This window comes from Urtica dioica, chromosome 1 (genome assembly GCF_054948205.1).
Source record: "Urtica dioica subsp. dioica isolate 48M chromosome 1, U.dioica_male_clone48M_v1_H2, whole genome shotgun sequence".
Classification (NCBI taxonomy): domain Eukaryota; kingdom Viridiplantae; phylum Streptophyta; class Magnoliopsida; order Rosales; family Urticaceae; genus Urtica; species Urtica dioica.
Window position 1 is genome coordinate 14410912 of NC_142756.1, and position 23838 is coordinate 14434749.

The 23838-nt window shown below is 39.1% G+C and overlaps 3 protein-coding genes across 6 annotated transcripts; 1 reads left to right on the forward strand and 2 right to left on the reverse strand.

Moving 5' to 3' along the window:
• The first annotated feature begins 2697 nt into the window (after positions 1 to 2697).
• On the forward strand, positions 2698 to 9044 carry RNEE/G (RNAse E/G-like protein). Of its 2 annotated transcripts, none has more exons than XM_089613335.1 (14): positions 2698 to 3005; positions 3293 to 3396; positions 3591 to 3772; positions 4190 to 4430; positions 4517 to 5535; positions 5644 to 5961; positions 6080 to 6121; positions 6262 to 6386; positions 6674 to 6821; positions 7148 to 7220; positions 7704 to 7816; positions 8035 to 8154; positions 8327 to 8482; positions 8592 to 9044. In XM_089613335.1, exons 1-14 carry the CDS (start codon positions 2839 to 2841, stop codon positions 8766 to 8768), a joined length of 2985 nt encoding a protein of 994 aa, XP_089469461.1. In that variant the 5' UTR covers positions 2698 to 2838; the 3' UTR covers positions 8769 to 9044. The 2 variants fall into 2 exon arrangements, with proteins under 2 accessions (XP_089469461.1, XP_089469469.1); XM_089613343.1 differs by lacking the exon at positions 2698 to 3005 and adding an exon at positions 3206 to 3223.
• A 280-nt stretch (positions 9045 to 9324) lies between these two features.
• Positions 9325 to 11678, reverse strand: LOC149407390 (uncharacterized). Of its 3 annotated transcripts, none has more exons than XM_089613368.1 (3): positions 11558 to 11678; positions 10179 to 11361; positions 9325 to 10099 (listed from the first exon to the last, which is right to left on the reverse strand). In XM_089613368.1, the coding sequence occupies exons 2-3, from the start codon at positions 11298 to 11300 to the stop codon at positions 9515 to 9517; spliced, it is 1707 nt and encodes a 568-aa protein (XP_089469494.1). In that variant the 5' UTR covers positions 11301 to 11361; positions 11558 to 11678; the 3' UTR covers positions 9325 to 9514. The 3 variants fall into 3 exon arrangements, with proteins under 3 accessions (XP_089469494.1, XP_089469486.1, XP_089469481.1); XM_089613360.1 differs by having other exon boundaries at positions 10179 to 11421; XM_089613355.1 differs by having other exon boundaries at positions 10179 to 11678.
• An 8745-nt stretch (positions 11679 to 20423) lies between these two features.
• On the reverse strand, positions 20424 to 23154 carry LOC149407391 (ARM repeat superfamily protein). The gene is made up of 2 exons (XM_089613388.1): positions 22568 to 23154; positions 20424 to 21605 (listed from the first exon to the last, which is right to left on the reverse strand). The coding sequence occupies exons 1-2, from the start codon at positions 22990 to 22992 to the stop codon at positions 20771 to 20773; spliced, it is 1260 nt and encodes a 419-aa protein (XP_089469514.1). The 5' UTR covers positions 22993 to 23154; the 3' UTR covers positions 20424 to 20770.
• Between the last annotated feature and the right edge of the window lie 684 nt (positions 23155 to 23838).

Below are 23838 nucleotides of genomic sequence, written 5' to 3' on the forward strand. Positions count from 1 at the left end.
AATTAATCTTTTGAAAGTTAACATTTTAATCTAAGGTCCTAAACCATTTATTAACTTGCCTGAATTTCGGGCCTTAATTGTTTATAAATGTATAGATTTATGGCTAATATATATACGATTCATATGTATATAATCCCGTATATATAATTCCTTATGGTTGATATTCATATTTTTGTTAAGATATTTGTTTTTTGCCGAGACTCTTGATCATATCTTCTTATTTGAGGGGACGTGTGCTTATTATTGAAGTACTTTCTCTTATATCATAATTCATTCTTAACAGCTTATAACTATTAACTATTTTTTGGTATACATATATTTCAATGGATTAAATAGCCAGGATATTAATTACACTTTTATGATATAACGGTGTCAAAATATTTAATTTTGAATTCAACTCTTAAACGTCTATATTCCTTTAAAAAAAAAAAAGTGTGTATTGTCTTCAAGTCAGTGTCACGCAGTTATATTATAGGGTAATTAAGCTAAGTAGCCTCCTGAAAATAGCCAATTTATTTTTAGCCAACGTTCTGTAAATAAGTGGTAAATAGCCCGGACGATTTATTAACAGCCAAAATTTGACTAGACTACCCTTTTTCATTTTCCCGCCCAGTTTCATTTTTAATCAGCACAAAAATTTCGTAATTAATGCTGGCGAAAATCTAGGAAAGTAATTAAAACCGTGTATATGCGTTCACACACAACCGCCCACATTAATTTCCATAAAAAAAGAAGAAGAACCGCTGCAACGATAATATCCTCTCCAAATCTGTTGCAGCGATTTCTGCAGGCTGGTGCTCGAGCCGTGCCTGAGAAGGAGATCCTCAACCGGGTCAAGCTGCAGTGGCTGGCGACGCACGCGAGGGAAGCCGCGAGCGACGATGGCGGAGATCGAGTCGCGTCGGACCGTCGGAGAGCGCGCGCGAAGAAGATCCAACCGGCGATGGCTGGGAAAAGCGCGCGCGAAGAAGATCCAACCGGCGATGGCTGGGAAAAGCGACCACGAGCCGATCCAAGAACCAAGCCGCGAACGAGTCACCATCGCCGGTCCATTTTGATGGTGGTCACGTCACCATCGCCGCCGGTGACCTCCGAGGTCCGCGTAGGAAGAGACAGACATGATTAAATAAGAACAGTTTTTTTTTTTTTTTTTTGTTGCTGTTCATAGAAAACATATTTACAGCTGCCTCGTGTAAATAAGAAGCATATTTACAGTATATTCAGTGTAAATAAGAAGCTTATTTACAGTATATTTACAGTATATTTGAACTGAAATAAAAATTCTGGAAATATTTTGAGCACGAAAATTCTGGAAAATATGAATATTGAACTGCATCCACTTCTTCAATAATTTCGCCATTTTTGAATATTGAATAATTAAAACTTGCTGTAATTTTTTTCAAAATTCAAACAAAAAAACTTCCTAAAAACTTGACGAAATTTTGAATAATTAAATCTTGCTGAAATTAAAACTTGCCATTTTGAATAACTGCTTCCACGTTTTAAGTAACTGCATCCAAATCATAATAACTGCAGCCACGTTTTCCATAAATTCGGGATTTTGATTATTGAATAATTAAAAGTTGCCGAATTTTTTTTCAAAATTCAAACTAAAAAACTGCCTAAAAAAGAATTACATATTCGGTCAATCAAGGGCAAATGAGTAAAAAAATCTTCTTAAATGAGCTGCCACGTAATCATCTAGGCTATTTACGGATTATTAACAAAACGTTGGCTAATTTTAAATTGGCCGAGTTTCAGTGGCTTATACAGCCAATTTTTTGTATATTATATGTACATATCGTGAGAGTGATACATTGTCGACAAATAATTATAGCGCACTAATAGGTATATGAGCCACTCTATTGACTTTATTTATTTAATGGTACTTTTTAGGACTCATATTCCTGTAGAACCACTGGTCACAAGTTTTGTTAATGGCACTATGTTTCATTATACCATTAAAAAGGAATGTTAGTGGACCCGAAATAAAATTAGAAAAAAAATAGGAGTTTTTTCATATCTCATTTATATTTTCAAAATATTTAAATAATAATTTTTTTTTTCCGGACAAAAATACACTAATGTTTCAAAAAATTTGTCAACAATTATTGAAATCTAGTCTATAACCATTTGGAGCTCTCACCTTGGCGACAATGATAGTGTCTCCTGCTTTGCACATCTCTGACCGAGGTTGTTTGGAGCATAGCATAGCAATCGAGTGCGAGATGCTATCAGAATGGAGCTTGAAGATGCATTTCTGAAAGGAAGGAACTTGTGTGAGGGATTAACTTCTTTTATTTTTGTTTGGATCTGTAATAATATTTTGTGTTTGAATATTTTTGTTTGGTCCACTATTTTAGTGTGATTTTTGTTTATCGAAGATGAGCTAATCATCTTTCGGATTAAGAGTTCGAATCCGTTGTTGGTATTTTGACGGTACAAGTTTTCGAACGTCTTTTATCACGGACGGTGATCCTCGAGCGTTTTGATTCAACCATTAATATCTGACGATAATTTGAAAGAGCCTCTCCAAATTTAGTACGAGTTATCTTTCGACTTATCAAAAATCACACAAATTGTATTTTCACTTTTATTTACCTTTGCAAGTTTGCACACTCGTATAAAAAAAAGCGTGAGAAGAATTGACACGTGCGAGCATGAAGCGCCAAAACACATCCAGCAGAGAGAGTGTAATCCCATTCCAGTATTCTATCTTCTCTCTATCAAGCCCTTCTTCTTTTTTTTTCCCTTTCGTCATTCCGACGATGTCTCTCACTCTCTGAAACGGAAACCCTCTCATTCAGATGTCTCAACTTCTCTCTCTCCATATCTCCCATGGCTCTCTCGCTTCGTTGTCCGTACACCAGCGCTGCTTTCACTGAGCGGACCGCCATGGAAGTCGCCGAAGCTCATTGCCGTCCTCGCCACTACTGCCGCGCTCTCCCGGTCCGGGGCCGCGCTTCTCTCTCTTCCTTCATCAGCTCCGTTAGGTTTCTCTCTCCGTAAGTCGATGCCTCGAGAAAAAACTCTCGCTGAATAATTTTAGTTTGAATCGGCTATTTAATTTCTCTGTGTCTGACCTCTAAGCACTGAACTAAGTTTGTATATGTTGTGCATGAGTGAGAGAACTAGTGTGTTTTCCATTTCGTATTTCATTGGCGAAGATTGAGCTTTGGTTGACTGAGAGAATATGATTATATCATTTGTAGTCCATAAACACGTATGTTCTTCGTTCTCAGTCTCAATTGTTTGCTTGAATCAGAGAAGTTTTAACACTTCTAATACTCAGGTACATTTGCCACAACATTCCTCTGGGGAATGTTCTCAGGCTTGCAATATGTGTTGGGAATCGCGGTCCTCTCCGTAGATGCACAGTTATGTCCATGGAAAGAGGTCGGTTTATGTTTCTTACCGCTCATATAAATTATATGTTTAGCTATCACGTCGAACTGTTAAAGTACGTCCTAATATTTTACACGGAATTGTTCGTGAAATTGTATGTGTTCGACCTCATTAGTCTTTTGACAACATATTCCTTGCTCTGCAATGGCTAATCGTGTCCACTGTATAATATATATAACTCTCAGAGAAGTCATCTTCTACTTCTAAAGGATTGCGTAAGGTAGTTTGGACAATAGAAACTGAATTGGAAGACGGCCAATTACTGTATGTAACTGGGGATCCTATTGCACTTGGGTGTTGGGACCCAGAAATGGCCATCCTAATGTCACCTACAGAGCATGCGAATCTATGGAAAGCTGAAGTTAAGGTAATTTGTAAAATCATTGAAATAAGATTAGTAGAATAAGTGTTTTCAAAGTTTGTGAAGTTAAAGTAATTTGTAAAAGCATTGAAATAGGATTAGTAGAACAAGTGTTTTCAAAGTTTGTGATTTTTCGCATCTGTGGTGGAAACCGACTGCTGTCATTTTTGTTGTATTCATTTGGGGGCGTAAAATTTCGGACAGTTGATTGTTTTTACGAGGGTTTCGTTCATAAATCTGTTCATCGGTCATCTATATGTGATTGGTTATCTTGCCTCTACTGACTGAAATAAATAGGTAAACAGCTGTTTTCCGTGATGAAATGTAGATTATGCTAGTTTCAATTTATAGTGTTCATCTACCGAGCGTAATTTTCGCTACTCTATTGGAGCCTTGTCTCATCCATGCTTTTATGCTCGTTAGGTTGCTTCTGGTGTAAGTTTTAATTATAACTACTTCATAAAAGAAGATATTTCACCTTATGACATCATCTGGAGACCTGGACCAGCCTTTTCCCTATCAGTGCCCTGCACTGTCAAACGAGCTAGAAGTTTGGTGGTGAAGGATTCGTGGGACAGATCTCTTACCAAGGTGTCTCCAGGTCATTCGTTAATGTCATGGATTGAGGATGCTTATCTAAACATTATCCAAGATAAGGAAATAGGTAATATATCTGAATGACCTGTTGCTTTTGCAATATTGTTCCATAAAATGTTTCTGAACACTCAAATGCTTTCAGTGCTTTGACAGATGAAGATGAGGCGGAGAACCAGCTTGAAAGTGATTTGATGGAGTCAATGCTGGCTCCAGATCTTGTGAGAGTAAAAGATGAACCATATTTTGAAAATGATACGGCGTCTCTCTCTTCTGAGCCATTTTCTGATATATTTCTAACAGAAAGATACCAGCCCGTTGAGGAACCTTGGTTACTCCAATCATCTATTTTCTCTAGTGTGTCCGAAGATATGATTGAGTCAGATGTTTCTGAAATCAATGACACTGTACAGGATGATGAGAAGACTAACTTGGAAGACATAGGGAATTTATCTCAAGAAAACTCTTTAACTCTTCAAGATTCCATTTCTACGATGATTTTGATCAGTTCATCGATATGTACCATGCAACGAATTGCAGTGTTAGAGAACGGACAATTGGTTGAGTTACTACTTGAACCAGTGAAAACTAAAGTTCAGTGTGATAGTGTATATGTTGGGGTTGTCACCAAACTTGTTCCCCATATGGGCGGGGCATTTGTAAATATTGGGAGTTCTAGACCCTCTCTTATGGACATAAAACATAACAGGGCACCGTTCATATTCCCTCCATTTCGACCGGGAGCAACAAAAACAGAAGTCGATGGTGCTTTAAATGAAGCTATAGAGGAGCATCTGGCTGCTCTTGGAATAAACCATGCATCACTTGAGTTGGACATAAATGAGATGAGTGAAGTTGTCTCTCAGGATGACTCTGTTCAGTCTCTTCATGACGACGATGAGGCAAATGACAATGAGGAAGATCTTGATGTTTCAGAAATATTTACACGTAATGTGAACGGAAATGCTATTGGTCATGGTCAAGTTAATGCTTCCTCTTATTCTCAAATACCTGCGCTACAAGATTTAAGGGATTCCAGGCACGGAGCGAATGGAAAAAATAAGTGGGCTCAAGTACAGAAAGGTACGAAAATAATTGTTCAAGTTGTAAAGGAGGGTTTAGGCACGAAAGGTCCAACACTAACTGCATACCCAAAGCTAAGAAGCAGATTCTGGGTACGATCCATTTCATACTATGTCGTAGTCCTTTTCTCTCTCCATAAATGCTTAAACCCTTTATCCTGTTTTTGGAACGTGTTATGATCTGAGTCAACGCTCTTGCAGGTCTTGTTGACTCGTTGTGGCAGAATTGGCGTGTCAAAAAAAATATCTGGGGTAGAGCGTGTTCGCTTGAAAGTCATAGCAAAAACTTTGCAGCCTCGTGGTTTTGGTCTGACTGTGCGTACTGTTGCTGAGGGTCACACACTAGAGGAACTTCAAAAGGACTTAGAAGGGTTACTGTCTGCCTGGAAATCCATCACTGAAAATGCAAAATCTGCTTCTCTTGCTGCAGATGAAGGTGTGGAAGGGGCAGTTCCCGTAATTCTGCATGAAGCAATGGGTCAAACACTTTCAGTTGTTCAGGACTATTTTAATGAGAAGGTGAATATATATGATTTGCAAAAATGTATAACATATTTATTTCATCATTTCGTTCATCTTATATTCTCACGAAAGAGATCTGTTTCTTAATTATTCCCTGAATTCTGTTTGCCATCAGGTTGAGAGAATGATAGTTGACTCTGCAAGGACTTATCATGAGGTAAGGTGACCGAGCTAAAAGAAAAAGAGAAGTGTCTTTGTAATTTGTAACTGGCGTAGTCAGCTAATATTTATCTTTTAAACTTATGTTCGGTATATAAATATAAACCTAGCTTTGAAAAATACTCCTTTGTGTTCCAGGTTACTAATTACCTTCAGGATATAGCCCCCGACCTCTGTGATCGAGTTGAATTGTACAAGAAAAGAATTCCACTTTTTGATGAGTTTAACATTGAAGAGGAGATCGACAATATTCTTAGTAAAAGGTGAGGGTAACACGTTTATTTATTGCTTTCCCCTTGTATTTACGCACAAATCTGGTCCATAGCTTACATATTTACTTTTTTTTTAATAAATGGATGATAGTTGATGCAACTTTGTGACGTATCACTCCAGGAGAAATTTGAGTATCTGAGGGAAATTTGTGCTTGGTTTATTTTTTTAGGGTAGTTTGCTGTTTCTCTAGGCTGAAGCCTCGTGCACGACGATTGTCACGTTGAAGAGTTTGGAGCTCTATTTTATATATTCCTTACCAAGATCTCATTATTTGCAGGGTTCCACTTCCTGATGGAGGTTCTTTAGTCATTGAACAAACAGAGGCCTTGGTCTCCATTGACGTAAATGGTGGACATGTAATGTTTGGCCAAGGCAATTCACAGGCAAAAGCAATTCTTGACGTTAACCTTGCAGCTGCTAAACAAGTATGTTCCTATGCAGAACCTTCTTTTGCTCTAATTTATTTAAGTAAGCACACAAAGGAGGTAATGAAGGTGGTTTGCAATTTTATCCTTTTGCAATGTACGAAAACATATTCATTCATTTTGTATCTCTCCCTTGCAGTACTTTCAGTTAATTTGCTGTGAAATATATATGTATATATATATATTTGCTTTCATATGTGATGAGTTTATCTTGCAATCTATTCATCAATGGATTGTATTTCTTAACTTCCTGACGGGCTAACTTTATTCCCTATCATGTGCATTTTCATACTGACTGTCAAATGTAAATTGGATTTCTGATTCAGATTGCTAGAGAGTTACGTCTTAGGGACATTGGCGGCATTATTGTGGTAGATTTTATTGACATGACCGATGAATGTGAGCTCTCTCTCTCTCTCTCTCTCTCTCTCTCTCTCTCTCTCTCTCTCTCTCTTGTTTATTGTGATCGACGACTAGAAACTCTTTGTGCTTCGAGTTCTATCTGTCCAGTTGGCTCTTAAGTCGGCTAAAGCCTTTAGCTTAGTCTCTCAAACTGCAGACAAATTAAGCCATGGAATAAGATAATTTATCAGGAATTAAACATGCCTATAGTGCTTTCTTTCTTTCTATTCTATAAGTGAGGTTCTTCCGCAATCTGATCCTTCTCACTAGTGCCATTATGTTTGCAATCGTGAAACAGAAACAAAAAAACCGTTTTAGATTTTAATACACTTTTGTTAAGTTGCCAGTAGTTGAAAAGCGAGCGATTCGTACAAAGCTTATATGTATAAATATTCAGCAAAACTAGCTTCTGTGGTAAACTTATATCTATCTATTTTATTGGTTGTATTATAACTCTTTCTGTACAATCTTGTCTTTCAGCGAATAAAAGATTGGTGTATGAAGAAGTTAAGAATGCTGTTTCTCACGATAGGTCAATAGTTAAGGTCTCTGAATTGTCGAAGCACGGAATAATGGAAATAACGAGAAAGAGGGTATGTGTTTTTCCAATATTTTTGTAATTGACTATAGAATGATGCATAGCCCATACCTTATTTTACACTCGACGTACAAATAAGAAGTAAATGTACCTATTCAAGAGTGTGGCCCACAGCTGAAGCAGTACAAATTTCTTGAATCTTTCAAAAACTCACTAATTTAGCAGAGATTCTTTTCAAATTTCTTATGGAACTTTTTTGCATCTTTTGAAAAGGTGCGGCCTAGTGTGACATTTATGATCAGTGAACCATGCCCTTTCTGTCATGCTACTGGGAGAGTAGAAGCTTTAGAGACATCATTCTCCAAAATCGAACAAGAGATTTCTCGGTTACTCGTAAGTATTTTTTTTTTTTTTTTTTTGGCTTATAAGAAAAACTTTCCTCTTTGTGTTATTATAACCACAAAATGAAATGGTTTATTGAAATTCACTACACATAATTCTCTCGGATCGGTTATGAAGCAAAAGCAGGATTCAGAAAATAACTCAAATTTTGTCTTGGATTCAGGCTACAATGTATCCCATAGCAGTCCCTCAAAATCCCAAATTATGGCCAAATTTCGTTTTGCGGGTTGATCATAACATGTGCGAGTACTTGACCTCTGGGAGAAGGACTCGCTTGGCTCTCTTGAGTAGTTCTCTTAAAGTCTGGATAATTATAAAGGTAAACCTGCTATTTTAATTTTTTTTTACGCGATATAGATGATGATGATCCACGCGAACTGTCACGAGAGATATGTTGATTGTTATTTGCCATTTTTTGTGACTCTCAGGTTGCTAGAGACTTTACTCGCGGCGCATTTGAGGTTAAGCCATTTGTGGAGGAAAAAGAAAGCGAAAATAAACGACATGTTACATTTCCAGTACTACGACAAACCAAATCTAAAAATCAGCCCGGAAAAAAGGTGACTCTGATCCCAGTGAAGAAGTGGAGGACTGGAAGAAAATGAAGTCCTCCTGGTTTTGTCATTAAAAAGGAGTGGCATAATGTTGGAGAATGAAGAACGGAGGCAAAGTTGGGATGGATTTTTTATTTATTTCTTTCTGAGTTCCTCAGCTGAGAGGGGGTTAAATTCTGTTAGGTATATTATAGCCACCAATTCCGAGTTCTTAAACCCATTCATTTTCATTTTCCTAATTTATTTATTTTTTTGCTAAAGAAAAACTCACAGATGTTCACATCGTATCATTTTCAGGCAATTCATAAACTCACATTAATTGTTTTTTAGCTCAGCGATTCCACAATAAATTCACATTTCATGTTTTTTCTCCAAAGAATGCCCTATTTTTCTCTTTTAGAACTTTAAGTTTATACTATGATTCGAATCCACGATCCCAAATAGATGTTGGTAAAGGTAGTCACACCCACCACCACTACACCTATTTGTTTTTATCTATCTTTTACCTAATAAAATACCCTCTCTTTTTTACATGCTTCATTAATATCTCAGTTTCTTATGAATAGTCTACTAGTTTATGGGGTTTTGTCTTCAGTATTGGCACATGTGAAACACACAAAGGTAAAGTAGCAATACCGAAAACGAAAAAAAGAAAATTAACATCAAAGTTTTCAACCAATGAAACAACAGCGATCGCTTCGCTTCTCTAGAGGTATACAAAATTCATAGTGCTGATGACACTTATAACTAAAGGCTTACACTTTCATGCGGATAGAATAAAACTTTGAAGCTAATCTCTAGCTGGAAGCGGAGGAACAAGTATTGACGCCGTCCTTGCAATCCTTGGTAAGGTCGTTGAAAGTCTCGAGCTGCTTCTTCCCTCTCAAGAAGACCTCGGTATCGACCGAGACTCTCATATAGCCGTCAAACTCGACGGGGACGCCCTTATTGAGCGCTGTCATCTCGGCGTACCAATCGCTCCCCTCGTCCCACAGGTCCTTGTACTCCTCCAGAAAATGGGTCGAGTACTTGTCCTTGAGCGGCTCGAACAACGACCGGTCACGCTCGTTGGTCGCCACGTAGAGATTCCGACCCTCCTCGACCTTGTCTTTCAGGGTCGAGAGCAGCGCGTCCGGCGAGGTGTCCCTCTCGAGGTTCGGCCACATCTGCGAGTTCTTGGCCTTGTCGCCCCTCTCCACGTGGACCGAGTCGTAGTCCCAGTTGAGCTTCGTGGCGATCGCCGAGACTATCTCCATGAGCCTCCTCGACTTCCATATCAGGTGCCACGGCCGTTGGATTGCCGACTCGGTCTCGCCCTCGCACACCCGGTACCAGTAGTTATCCGGCTCCACCGACCCGAACTTCCTCATGATCAGCGAGTCCTTCACGAAAAGACCAGTGTTCATTTACTCAGCTGTTCATCGAAATTTTCAATAATTCAATAAATTTTTTTGCATTTACCTTAACATCGGCGAGCTTCATTGGCGTGACCCGGACGTCCTCGACGAGGTGAAGGCCGAGGCCGTCGCGCTTCTGCCACTTGTCCCAGTCGGTCCAGAACTGTCCCTGGTCCAGCACCGAAGCGGACTCCCTCAGATGCTCGAAATCAAAGTAGAATCGAAAATCCTTCCCTTCCTCATCCTGGCCCGACGAGCTATAAACCGAGGACAGACACATCGACAAGTCCATGACCAGAGTGCGGTTCAAGTACCGAGCCTCGCCGAGAGCACAGAGAAAGCTCCACAGAAAATGGTTCATGTCCTTGCACCGGTCGCCCCCGCCGGAGTACAGCAAGTACTTTCCGCGGCTGAACGAGCCCTCGGACTCGACCACGGGGAGCGAATCGTTCACCGCGTCGCCGACCACGGGCAAGAAGTTCTTCTCCTCTTCTCTCTTCAGCGGCCTCTTCTCGAACCCGACGCCCTGGTTCTTCCTCTTCTTCCGGGCCAGGACTCCGCTGTGGTACTCCCCGATCGCGGCCACGCTCACCGAGCAATTCGACGCTGACCTGGCGATGGTGAACCGCCTGTAGTCCTTGTAGAAAGCCGCGGTCTTTCCTTCTTTTGGCCTGAACCGCCACGCCATGTCACACGTGGTGGGCTCCGGGCCCGCCGCGGGCTTTCCGAACCGGTAGAAGTGGATGTCGGGGAACTTCTCGATCGCGGCTTTCATCAGCAAGTGGAAGATCTCCGGGTCCCGGCAGTTGATCGGAGTGTCCACGCTGGCGTTGTCGCAGTCGCTAGGGGTTCCCTCGTCCATTCCTTTGGCCGATTCTACGTCGGTGACGTTGATGAAGGCCGAGAAAGCGGTCTGGTTCGCGGCCATGAAATCCTCTCCGGTTTTTACCACGGCGACGTCGGAGATGAAGGTCGCGTTGGATTTGGAGGTCAGGAAAGTTGTGATCTTCGTCGATGGATGGAACAATGGATCTTCCGGCTCGTATGTAGCGGCGATTATGGTGAAGATCAGAACTCCGAGGACGAAGAGCGTGAAGCAGAGGTTTCCGATCATGGCCAGAGCGCTCGGACCCAGATTCTCGGGTCTGAAGCCTCCATTTCTGGAGAACGAAGACCTACCCAACATGTTTTCCTCTTTTTTTCTTGTTCGAACCCAAATTCGAGTCTAAAGCTCAAATCAAGAATGCCTATATGATCGAATCAAGAAATGCGGTTGTTCCTAAATTCGCTTCGTTTCTTTTTCAGATCTTGAAATAAAACACAGAATGTTGTTTGAAAAGATTTATGATTGAACAAATGTAGAACCCGAAGGGAAGTCTTCGAGCTAATGTAAACCCTAATCTCGAGCAATTTGACGATCTACGTGTGAATCAAGAACCGTACCTTCTACATAGTCGAGCGAATCGAACAGAAAAACTTCCTTCTCTCTTCGTGCGTTTCTGGGACGGTGAGAGTGTGTGAGTGAGTTGTCTGAGAGATTTCTCTGTCTGTTAATTTAATAGTTTTAAGTGTCAAAGTTTCTAAATTTTTAATAATATAAGAAAAACGTTGGCTGTGATTCTGCCACGTGGATTATGCGTGCACGTGGAAAGAAATCGAAGAGTGTCTCTAGTCTAATTTTTATTGATAATAAGAGAACACACCGACAGTGGCAAATGTGTAAATTTGAAGATTGAGATCTAATTATCGGTGGTTAATCATATAGGATAAATTACGGCCAAAAACTCATCGTAACAGTGACGGAGCCAGAAAAGCCCATCAAGGGGGCTAATTTGAAAAAAAAAATTCAGGGGGGCTTGATTGTAAAAAATTTATAAAACTTGGGCCAAAAGTATAAATTTTCAAGGGAAAAAAATGTAATTTTTTTAAAATGGGCAAAAAATGCAAAAAATAAATTTTTGAATGGGGCTTAAGCCCCTGCTGGGCCTATACTGACTCCGTCATTGCATCGTACACCCCTTTCTCAATTTCATTTTTCCACAAAATCAGGTGAGAGTGAGCATACGGGCCCAATCAACCCACAAATATTAGGAGAATAGCTCAAGTTTGAATAAATTAAGTGAATAGCTCAATTAATATTTCACTACTTAAATTACTCTCATATATAAGAGCAAAACTCAATTTTTCCAAAACTTAAACCTAAACTCGTTCTCGTCTTCGTCCATTTCACGCCACCGATCCACTTCACGCCGCCGATCGCCGTGATCCATTTCACGCCGCCGCGTCGTCCATCCTCGTTGCTGATCCCTAACACGTCGCCGGCGAGATCCGCCATAGACGGCGTCGATTCCGTCGAGCTCCGGCGGCGGCGATGCTCGACCTCACCGAAACGAACCAGATTGACTCAGAAATCGGCGAGGGGAGATGAATCGGCGGCGGAGAGGAAATCGGCGGCGATGGAAGGGATTGAGGAGAGGCACTTTGTGAATTCGCGAATCGGTTAATTTAATTAACCTACTGGAGTGAGTTAGGTTAATTAATTAACGGATTCGTGAAGGATTTGAAACTCACAAAAAATTTACAAAAATCATAACTTAAGTCAATTGATTCAAAGCATTCAATTAATTAACCTAATTCCGAATTCAATCATTTAGTAAATTAACTTTACTCACAAAAAAAATCAGAACCTAAACTAATATTCAACCAATAAGTTAATTAATTAACCTAACTCACTCCAGTAGGTTAATTAAATTAACCAATTCGCGAATTTACCAAGGGCATTATGATCTGAGCCAAAAATATGGGCTATTTGCTTAATAAAATGAAACTTGGGCTATTCCTCCAATAAGAATGACAAACTTGGCTAGTTACAACAAATTTCACAAATCAGGGTCTGAATATTCGTTATGTTGCAAAAATACTTTAGCCGTCAATTTTTTAACCATTTCGCTCAATATTTGCCGACGTAAATTTACGTATAACTTAAAATATATACAATTATCAAAATACTCCCAATTATTATTATTATTAATAATAAGTTAACAACCTGAAATAAAATAGAGAAATTTTTTAAAAATATATATATCATTATTCAACTTCTCTCTCTCCTCTTCACCATCTACGTATCATTTTTTTACCCATTTTGTTGTTTAAAAAATCTGAGTTTTTTGCTCGTGGTCGTCTCTTTGCTCAGCCGTTTGGATCCGCCGCGATTCTTCTCTCCTCCCAAAGCTAGACTCCCCAATCCATTGTTCTCGGAGCCAAACCCTAACCCTAGACTCCTCGACGACCCCCGAATTCCAACTCCGGGAAGTCGTTGAAGATTGTGATTGAGCTACACACACTCGGAGTTCCCATGACGGAGTTCGTGCTAGCGCACGACAAGTACCGCAAACTCATTTTACCTCAAAACTTAGAATCGACGGCTCTGATCTCGCCGCCAGAGAAGCTCTGGAGGATAGTGTTGCACCAGATTATTTCGGCGAACCCTCATTTCTTCTTCCCCAATATCCTCGGAGATATTCGAACGAGTGAGGTCGGTGGTGATGGTGGAGAGGAGCGGGAGCCTGAAGAAGAGAGTGTTGGAAGGGATCAAGTTCCGAGAGTTCGCCGTCGAAGAACGCTTGTGCATTCCTTCGAAGAACGCTCTTCATTAGATGCGGTGCAGATCTGATCTGGTTAAGATGGCCGGTCTCGCCTCCAGATTCTACGATTGAGATGACAATGACCTCATCATCAATCAGAGCAATAATGACAACAATGTCTAAGACGAATAAGAAAATGATGACGTCTCTAAAGTAGAAGAAGAGCCGGATTTGGTCAAAGAAGAAGCGACAAATGTACCTATTTGAGTGTTGAATCCCTTTTCATTGATTTATTTGATTTTGTAGATTCTGTATCAAATTAGATCAACATTCAATCTAGACAAAATCATCGATCGTATATCAATTGAGTATTGTTGAAGACGAAGACCAACCATATACCCCGCACTTACTAACTTGATTTTTCTCCCTCTCTTTTTCCCGTGATGAAAAAACTCGAACATGAGAGAGAGAGAGAGAGAGAGAGAGAGAGAGAAAGAAAATAAGTTAAATACTATTTTATTTTATAATTACTTTTTTTTTAAATTGTTTATTTATTTATTTATTTTAGTAAGATTACTAATTTGTCCTCTAAATATTGGTCATGTGACACTCACATGTTCAAATGTAGATGGTAACAGAATCTTTTAGATGAAATGAGCAACACTTTAACAGAACAAGAGTTCAGAGTAATTTTATAGCAAAATAAAGTTGAGGTGCGCTTTGTGACTCGACCTAGAGTTCAGGTGAAATTCACGTAATTTATCCTTAATTATAATAGTTAAGTAGTTTTGTCTTTAGCAATTTTTTACAGGCTTTTATTGAGAGCTCAATTGTATTTAAATTTCAAAATTTTAAAGGGCAGTGTAACAAACTAGCCAAAATGAAACTATAAAATTTGTTTTTAACTTACGTTTCACAAATTTTAGGGAAATAACCAACAGCCTTATGTGACAATAATTAAGTTCTGATTTGCCCTTATTTATTAACAAATTGGTCATTTTTCTCTCTCCAACTTTTTTTCCTACACTTTTTTTACATAAAAAATTCAAAAAAACATATCTATATCATATGAACTCGAGATTGACTGATTCCAAATCCTACGGATTCGTGACGCCGAGATCTTAAAAAATAGATCCATGTGTTTGAAGAAAAATCATGTTTAATACCATAGATGTAGAAAAATCACGTTACCACCTTAAATATGGAAATAACTGAAATTTTTTGAAATTATCAAAAAAATAAATGGAAACGTAAATATGATGCATTAAACATAATTTTTCATCAAACACAATGAGTCTATATTTGAAGATCTCGATGCACGAATTTGTAGGGTCTGAAATCACTCAATTTCGAGTTCGTATGAGAAAGATACGAATTTTTGAAGTTTTGATACAAAAAAAATTATTTGAAAAAAAAAAATAGGAGAGAGAAAGTGACGAATTTGTTAATAAATAATGGCAAATCAGACTTTAATTATTGCCACATAAGCCATTTGACTATATCCCTAAAAATTGTCAAACATAGGCTAGATCCAAAATCACATGTTTAAAGTGGCCTAATTAGTTACAAATCTCAATTTTAAATTGGATGAGTATGAAAGTATCATGGGGTTCCATATCAAAACCAATTGGTAATGAGAGGAGTAACCCATGACATTTATAAACTCTTGTTAGTTCTCATTCACTTTCAATGTGGGATTCCTAACACGCCCACTCAAGATGGCGGCTCTTTGCGTTCGCTCATCTTGGGCCGAATCCCAACGATTGGATCGGATACCCGTTTGGGCTTAATGGGCTCTGATACCATATGAAAGTATCATGGGGTTCCATCTCAAAACCAATTGGTAATGAGAGGAGTAACCCATGACATTTATAAACTCTTGTTAGTTCCCATTCACTTTCAATGTGAGATTCCTAACAATGAGGCAAGGGATTTTTTTTTTGAGAAATTGTCTCAGCTATCACCATTTGATAAATTTTTTCTAATTTCCCACTAAAAGTTTAATTTGGCCAAAAATACTACTAAGCCACTTGTACAAATACAATTTTACCCTCAACAATTTATGTCAATTTTTTTTTTAAAACATGGGCGGTGCCACGGAGATATCATAAAAGCCCTCACGTATGGCGGAGGAAAACCGTGGTTACAAGAGATAAGGAACAAACACACAACCACGCATCCAACTCAGCAAACCAAACACGAAAAAAACCTATCCCGACATGTGGGATTGAATCTCTCTGTCATCGGCTCTAATAGCCTCTTCCGAGCACGGAGGGACAAGCCCCATCCATCTCGAGTTCGAACTTTGAGTAATAGCAAAACGGGCTAAATTGTGTGCCGCAATATTACAAATACGAGGAATATGCATAATTTTAAACTCGATCAAATTATTTACCTCTCTCTTGATGTGGTGCAAGATCGTCCCGAGCTCAGTCGTTGGAATCTCTCCCCCGGCCACTGCATTGACCACCTCCGAGCAATCCGAATGAAGCTCCAATCTCGACCCACCGATGCTACTAATCAAAAACTACGCCCTGGAGAACCGCAAACGCCTCCGCAAGCTGGGGGAAAACTCTCTAGCTTGGGAAAACGTTTGCGAGGCTATCACTATTCCGGACTGGTCGCGAGCAATGCACCCCACGCCGAATCCTCCCTGGTCCCGATCTAGCGCAGCATCCACAGTCACCGAGATTGTTCCTTGCGTCGGAGGGATCCACCTAGGCTTGGTCGTCCTCTTCTCCTCTCCCTGTACTGTTGTCTTGTTCGCGTCTCTGAACTCTTCGAGGAAACTCCCACTCCACTGAACAAGCTCTGACTGATTCCAAGCTTTCCTCCCCGAGACGACATTATTCCTGTGATTCCACAATTCTCAGATGATATGTCAATTGTTGACATAAATGTCAACAATTTATATCAATTGTTGACATAGATGTCAACAATAGATGTCGATTGTTGACATCTATGTCAATAAACAAATAACCTAAAACTCAAAGATGTCAATTGTTGACATCATGTTAAGGGTAAAATTGTATTTGTACAATGGTTTACTAGTATTTTTGGCCAAATTAAACTTTTGATGAGAAATTAGAAAAAAAAAAAAAAAAAAAACTTATCAAATGGTGGTAGTTGATGCAATTTCTCCCCCTTTTTTTTTTAGCTACATGTCTTTATAACTGAGGTTTATTGCTGGCTGTTACTGACTACTGTCGTATCTAAGGTTCATTGTCGTTGTCTCTTTGTACTACTATCTTTTCTCATAGAACTTAAATCACATTTTCATTTGTTTCTTTTTGTGCATTTTCTCTTGTTTACTTTGTTGCAGGTTATTCCTTTGCATTCTGATGTTGATTCTTAGTCAATGTCCGAGTTCAAAATTTCGTTTTAATAGATCGCCGTCGTTTACTTGCTGTTTTTTTTAATCGGGGATTTTTATTTTTCGTTCTATCCTGAAATTTCTTGAGACAATGACTTAAGGTTTGTGGCTTTTTTTTTAATCACGGTTTGTGACATTTTAAAAGGGGACTTCGACAGAAATACTTCTTTTTCAGTGTGGCGACTTTTATGTCCTACTTTACTATGTTTTATGAGAATGAAAAGATAGCAAAATTTAAAATACATATTATATAAATATATATATAATATACATATATATGATCATTTTTTTTTTGGCATCTCGTATCATTGTTTTTCTGTTGTCCTCTAACCGAACCCAACGAATTTGTCCAAGCCTTGTCGTTTTCTAAATGGATGATTTAAAACTGATATTCCATTTCCATGTAGAAGATGTCAAATTTTCTATATATCTCAAAATTCAATCTCACCCAACTGTTGTATACTATTAAGTTTCTTAATTGTATATAAGGTATATGAAAAAAATGGTGTCTTTTGTCTCTCATTTTGGAATAATATAACCTTGACTTATACATGATGTAACATTGACTAATAACACCGTGTATATAATTTTTTTTTTTTTTTAATAATAGAAATCCAACATCAGAATTCTGCTTTTAGTTATCTTTAAATTCAATAGATTATTAAAGAGAAATTTCATTAATTGGGCTTAATAAGCCATTAAATATCAAGATTAGACCATAATGTTTAAAAATATCTGAATATGGACTTTTGGCGCAAAATCGGACAAAAATACCCCTGATTCAAAAAAACCCATATTTTTCTCTCATTTTCAAATGATTTTCATCACAATTCTTTTTCATGTTCGAATTGGTTGCGCTAGGATTAGAATTTTCGGTGGTCGAGCTCACCGCTGAGCTCGTGGGGTTCGGGGCAACGCCCCGATTTTTTATTTTATTTAGGAATTTGGGTATGTGTTCAGTTTCGATTTTGAGGGTTTCACCTTGAATCTCATCGTACGACATCGTACAGCATCGTACGACATCGTACAGCATCGTACGGCATCGTACATCATCGTATGTGTTCAGTTTCGATTTTGAGGGTTTCACATTGAATCTCATCGTACGGCATCGTACAGCATCGTACGACATCGTACATCATCGTACGACATCGTACAACATCGTACAATGAGATACAATGTGAAACCCTCAAAATCGATAAAATTCATACACATTATAATGTACGATGCCGTACGATGTCGTACGATGCTGTACGATGTCGTACAATGCCGTACGATGAGATTCAATGTGAAACCCTCAAAATCGAAACTGAACACATACGATATCGTACGATGCTGTACGATGTCGTACGATGAGATTCAAGGTGATTCAAGGTGAAACCCTCAAAATCGAAACTGAACACATACTCAAATTATGAGCTCGACCACCGAAAATTCTAATCCTAGCGCAACCAATTCGAACATGAAAAAGAATTGTGATGAAAATCATTTGAAAATGAGAGAAAAATATGGGTTTTTTTGAATCAGGGGTATTTTTGTCCGATTTTGCGCCAAAAGTCCATATTCAGATATTTTTAAACATTAGGGTCTAATCTTGATATTTAATGGCTTATTAAGCCCAATTAATGAAATTTCTCTTATTAAACCGATATCCTCGTTTAATTTTGATTGGACATTAAGATGAAGATGGTGTGCTTACTATTAAGTATTAACATTCTACAAATACATTTAGATATTAAAAAAAAAAATCCCCTTACAAATACATCAGATGAAAGATCATTCTCTTACAAACTTTAGATGTAAAATAAAAAGGACCACATGAAGGAGCAATAGATTTTTTCTCAATGAAAACTTCTCTTATATATTATAGTCATTTCAATAGAGAATTTCATTTTCTAGACCCAAAAGTAATGAAAATATCTCAATTAGACTCACTACTTAAAAAATATCCAAAATTTGACTTTTTTTTTAATCAATTTTAGACGAAAATACCCTTGCAAGACCATATGACACTACTAATAATAAAAAGTTTATTCACTACTTATTGAAAATTTCTCATTCTCTCTCATTTTCTCATCATTTCGCGTATCCAATTGGTTGAATTCCTTCAAAATGGGTAAGTATGCTTCTTCATTAATCTTTTATAGCTTTAATGATATAGTTTGTGTAGAATAAATAAAGTCCGTAGATGTAGGTTAAACTTTCCGGAATTTGACTTTATTTTCGATGAAATCCGACCGTTTCGGATGAAATTCATGTACAAATTCCGATGAAATTCAAGCAGAAAATCCGACAATTTTCCATTCCGACTCATTTCGACTTATTCCGACCAATTCCGACCATTCCGACCATTTCCGACCAAATCCGGCCCTTTCCGACATCTCCGATCAATTCCGACCCTTTCCGACCCTTTCCGACCTCTCCGACCGAAGCCGATGGATTCCGATGGTATTCATCGGAAATTTCCAGTTTCTCAAAAAAAAAAATCTATTTTTACCTCCAAATCTCATTCAAATCAACATAAAATAACTAATAACCACTAAAATCTTGTATCCTATCAATTCTACACTAATCAAACCATGAAAAAAAACAAAAAAAACTAACTTTTTTTTGTCATTTTGGGTTATGGCACTTTGAGAGTTTGAGACCTTGAAGTGGTGTGGTGGAGGTCGGATTTGTGGTGGTTTCGGTCGGATTTGATGTGGTGGGCGTCGGATTTGAGGTGATGGAGGTCGGATTTGTGTCGGATTGGTGTGGTGACCGGGCGTCGTAAATGAGATTTGGGAGAGCAAGAGAGAAAGTGAGAGAGTGAATATTTGAATTGAGGGTATTTTCATCCAAAATTGGTACAAAAGTCCAATTTTTGATATTTTTTAAATAGTGGGTCTAATTGAGATATTTTCATTACTTTTAGATCTAGAAAATGAAATTTCTCTTTCAATATGCAGTAAAGCGATATCAACTCTTCTTTGCCTTTGGAATCCACTAAACTTTAATGAAAGAAAAGAATTTCAAATAGAAGTTTCATATGATTGTGTCGCCAACACTTATCACCTGTACAGCTGAGATTTTCCTTCAGATCTTTCAACATAGTGGGTTTCTTTTTAGATCTTGGCTCAAAACAATTGATTGAAGACAAGACTATAGAGTCCAAAGACGTTAGTATTTGTGCCATCTTTTCTTTGCAAGCAATTAAAGATGTTTTGTTAATCAGAGTTTCCTTTTACTAACACGCAATGATAAGCATTGAAGCAACCATAAAGAAGATCACAATCACCATCACTGCTATTTATTTTTCCAATGCTGATATCTTCAAAACTTACCATTCTGACTCTAACGTCAACAATTCAGTAAAGATAATAAAAGCAGATGATTACTTTGCAGCCTCAGCGATCAGCATAAGTAATAATGTACATGTAAATTAGCATACAGTTCTTTTTTTCATATTTATACACATTATTTGCCCAAGAAGGCAAAGAAAAAAAAAAGACGGATTAACTCAGCAGTTGAAACAAAAGCTCACCCCTGGAGAGTAGTCAAACTCGGTCATCTCTGCACATTTTCTTCTTCTTTCCGAGTAGTAAATTTTAGCTCTCGAGCGTAGAGTTTTTCTCTTTTTCTTTTCCCTTGACTGACCCAAAACAAAACACTGATTCAGTCCCAAAAAAACAGAAAAAAAACCCCACTCGAAACGATGTCACGTCACGTCAAGGAGTTATCCGAAGAAGGAGTACAAGAAGCGGCTCGGTGTTGGATTCGGCTCATACTGTGTTCCATGCTCCTCTGAACCATATCGCGAAGCAGCCTTTTTGCGGTCTCGGCGGCTTTGTCGGCTCCATCGACCCTCTCGGCGATACTGTAAACGATCTTCTCCAGAGCCAAGGGTGTTAGTTTCTTCTGTGTGGGGTTTTCCCTTAGAAGGTCGAGAAGCTCTCGGGCTCGGTCCCGAGCCTCGGCGGTGCCCTCGGCCGTGAGCCGAAGGAGGCCCGGGATAGCACCTTCTCGGAGAATGAGCTCCCGGTACTTGTCCCTGCTGCTCCGGCAGAGGGAGAGGAGAGCTCCGACGGCGTGCTCCGTGCTGGCGAGAGACCCGTCCTCGACGGTCTCGACCAGGGTCAGGATCCCAGATTCCGAGCCCGAGATCGCGGACCGGCCTTCCTCGGAGCCCGAGAGGATCTCGAGCAGAGCCGTGGCTTTCTCGGCGAACTTCGAGGACTTCTTTTTGCACTCCCTGAGGAGGTTGATGAGCGGAGAGGCCGCTCTGGCGTCGATGGTGATCGGAGACGGGTTTTCTTTTCCGGTTGAGAGGTTGTGGAGGGCTGTCACGGAGTCGACTCTTCCCTGGACCGTTCCGCAGCTGAGGATCTGCACCAGAAGCGGGACCGCCCCCGAATCTGCGATGGTCGGCTTGTTCTGTGGGGCCGCCGAGAGGGTCAAGATCGCCGCTGTGGCTAGTTCCCTCAAGCTTCCGTTCTGGAACCTCAATAGCTCTACGAGAGGTGGTATAGCTCCGGCTCCAACTATCTTAATCTTGTTTCTGAAATCATTATCAAGATTCATTTGCTGAGAAGACCGATAGAATTTATTGGGAAAAAGGTCGCAATAATGAATAGAAGATTCGAAAACCAAGAAACCGACCATAAAATATGTTCATATTCGAAGAATTGAGCCCAAAAAAAAAGGAAAGAAAAAATGAAAATAGCGGTAATTAAGGCGATCTTAATGAATTGAAGATTGGGAAATCAAAGAGCTAACTTAGTTATAGAAACAAAATGCTCCAACAGTTAAGCTTGGTTCCACATGAAGTAACACCCAAAATGACAGAATCCTTTGTAGCTTAAAATTTCCTGTACCGAAACAGGTAACTCAAAGAAGGCGCGAATCGCACTTTCCTTCGATTTCGTGCGCGCGAAAGTCACCAATAAATTTAACATGTATCACACACCCTAAAGACTACAGCAATTCCCTAAATTAACTGAATATCAATAACATTTTGTTCCTTCGTGCTATATTTCCACGGCAACTAGTGAAAAAAAAAAAAAAAAAAAAAGCTCAACAGGACAGACTTCAAAAGAGTTAAATTCTATCCCGTCGCTACAGTAACGAGATTTCAGATAAAGAAATTTCGTAAGAACCAGAAGTACCAATCCGGAGAATAAACTATCATTCGATTTTACTACCTTATACACGAAATTTCAACTGAATTCCATCCCTACACAAATGGAAAACTCTTCCTCTCTCGGCACAATTACTCAGCAGCATGGAAAATCACGCTAAATTGAATCAACTTTTCAGACCAAATCACATCTTCTCTATTCAGCTAAAATCCAAATTGAATCGAGATGATAAAAACCTAAATCCTAAAATTATCATCTTGGTGAATCCTCTTCGCTAGAATACTAAATCTCAAGCAAAAATCACCTTCTAATCCAGTAGAACAAACAGTCTAAACGGAATCAACAAATCGAACAAGAACTCATGAGTCAAGAGAGAGCTTACCGTTCATCGCGGACGGCGAGGTTGAGAAGAGCGAGGAGAGATGCTTCGCGAGCCTCGAGATTCGGAGAGGCGAGCATGAGAACCAGAGGCTGAATCACTCCCGAAGCACCGAGTCTCGACCGAGTCTTCACCGACGACGACGACGGAGACGGAGACGACGGCGAGGCCGTAGAAGACGAAGGAGAGGAAGAGGAAGGAGAAGAGGAAGCAAAGGACTTCCTGACGAGCCTCCGAATCTCTCTGGCGGCCTCAATCTTGGCGCTCAGATCGCCATGGATAAGCTTCGAGGAGATTTCGACGACCAGGCTGTGTTTGGTGTAGTTCCACGATTCCTCGTCCTTTTCCTTCCTTTCTCTTCCGCCATTTTCTTCTTCCTCTTCTTCTCCAGCTTTCGCTCCTGTCACTTCATCGTCTTCTTGTCCCATTCTCTCTCTCTCTCTCTCTCTCTCTCTCTCTCTCTCTCTCTTCCTCTCTCTTTTCTTTCTCTTCTTTTCCGTTTCTATTTCGGTTTACTTTATAGGTAGACGAACTGTTATCTGTGTATTATTGTCTCTCTCTATCGTGTCTCATTTTCTCACTTTTTTATGTTTGGTAAGAAGGGTTGAAAGAGGCGCGTATTATAATGGATATTGACTAATTTGTAAAATTATATTAGCAATATATTTGTTATAACCCCATTGGCTTACTTACCATGTCTCATAAGACCACCTCACTCAAAAGACGAAAGGTTAATTCCAACAAAACTAAGAAGACATTTCTATGTTTCATATTGTTTGGTTAAATCTAGTAGTTGCAAAATTGCAGATTTTTCTGTTTTTTTTTTACAAGATATATTTTTCTTCATTTTTAACAAATATTAATGTATTTAAGATTCATCGTTGTACACTCAAATTTCATCGTAATTCATTGGATTAAAATTTTAAGAATTAAAAATTGGGATTATTCCTAAAGTATGATTTCCCCATTAATTTTGGACCAAAATCCATTAAGTCCAAATTAATCCAAATCTATGACCCCATAAATTGGGCAATTACATTTTTAACCCTCTTTCTCTCTTTACCCAAAAAAAAAAAAAAAAAAATCAACATAGGAATACCACCTCCAGGAAGAGCGTCGTTCCGTGACTCATCGGCGTCGGATCCAAGCATCTCAATCCACGACCCAATCGTCCTCTCCACCGCTCTGAAGATCCCCCGACGCTCGAGAATTTTGAAAATCACCTTCATTACTCGCCGGAGACTTCCCTCTCGGCCACGCTGCATCACCGGAGT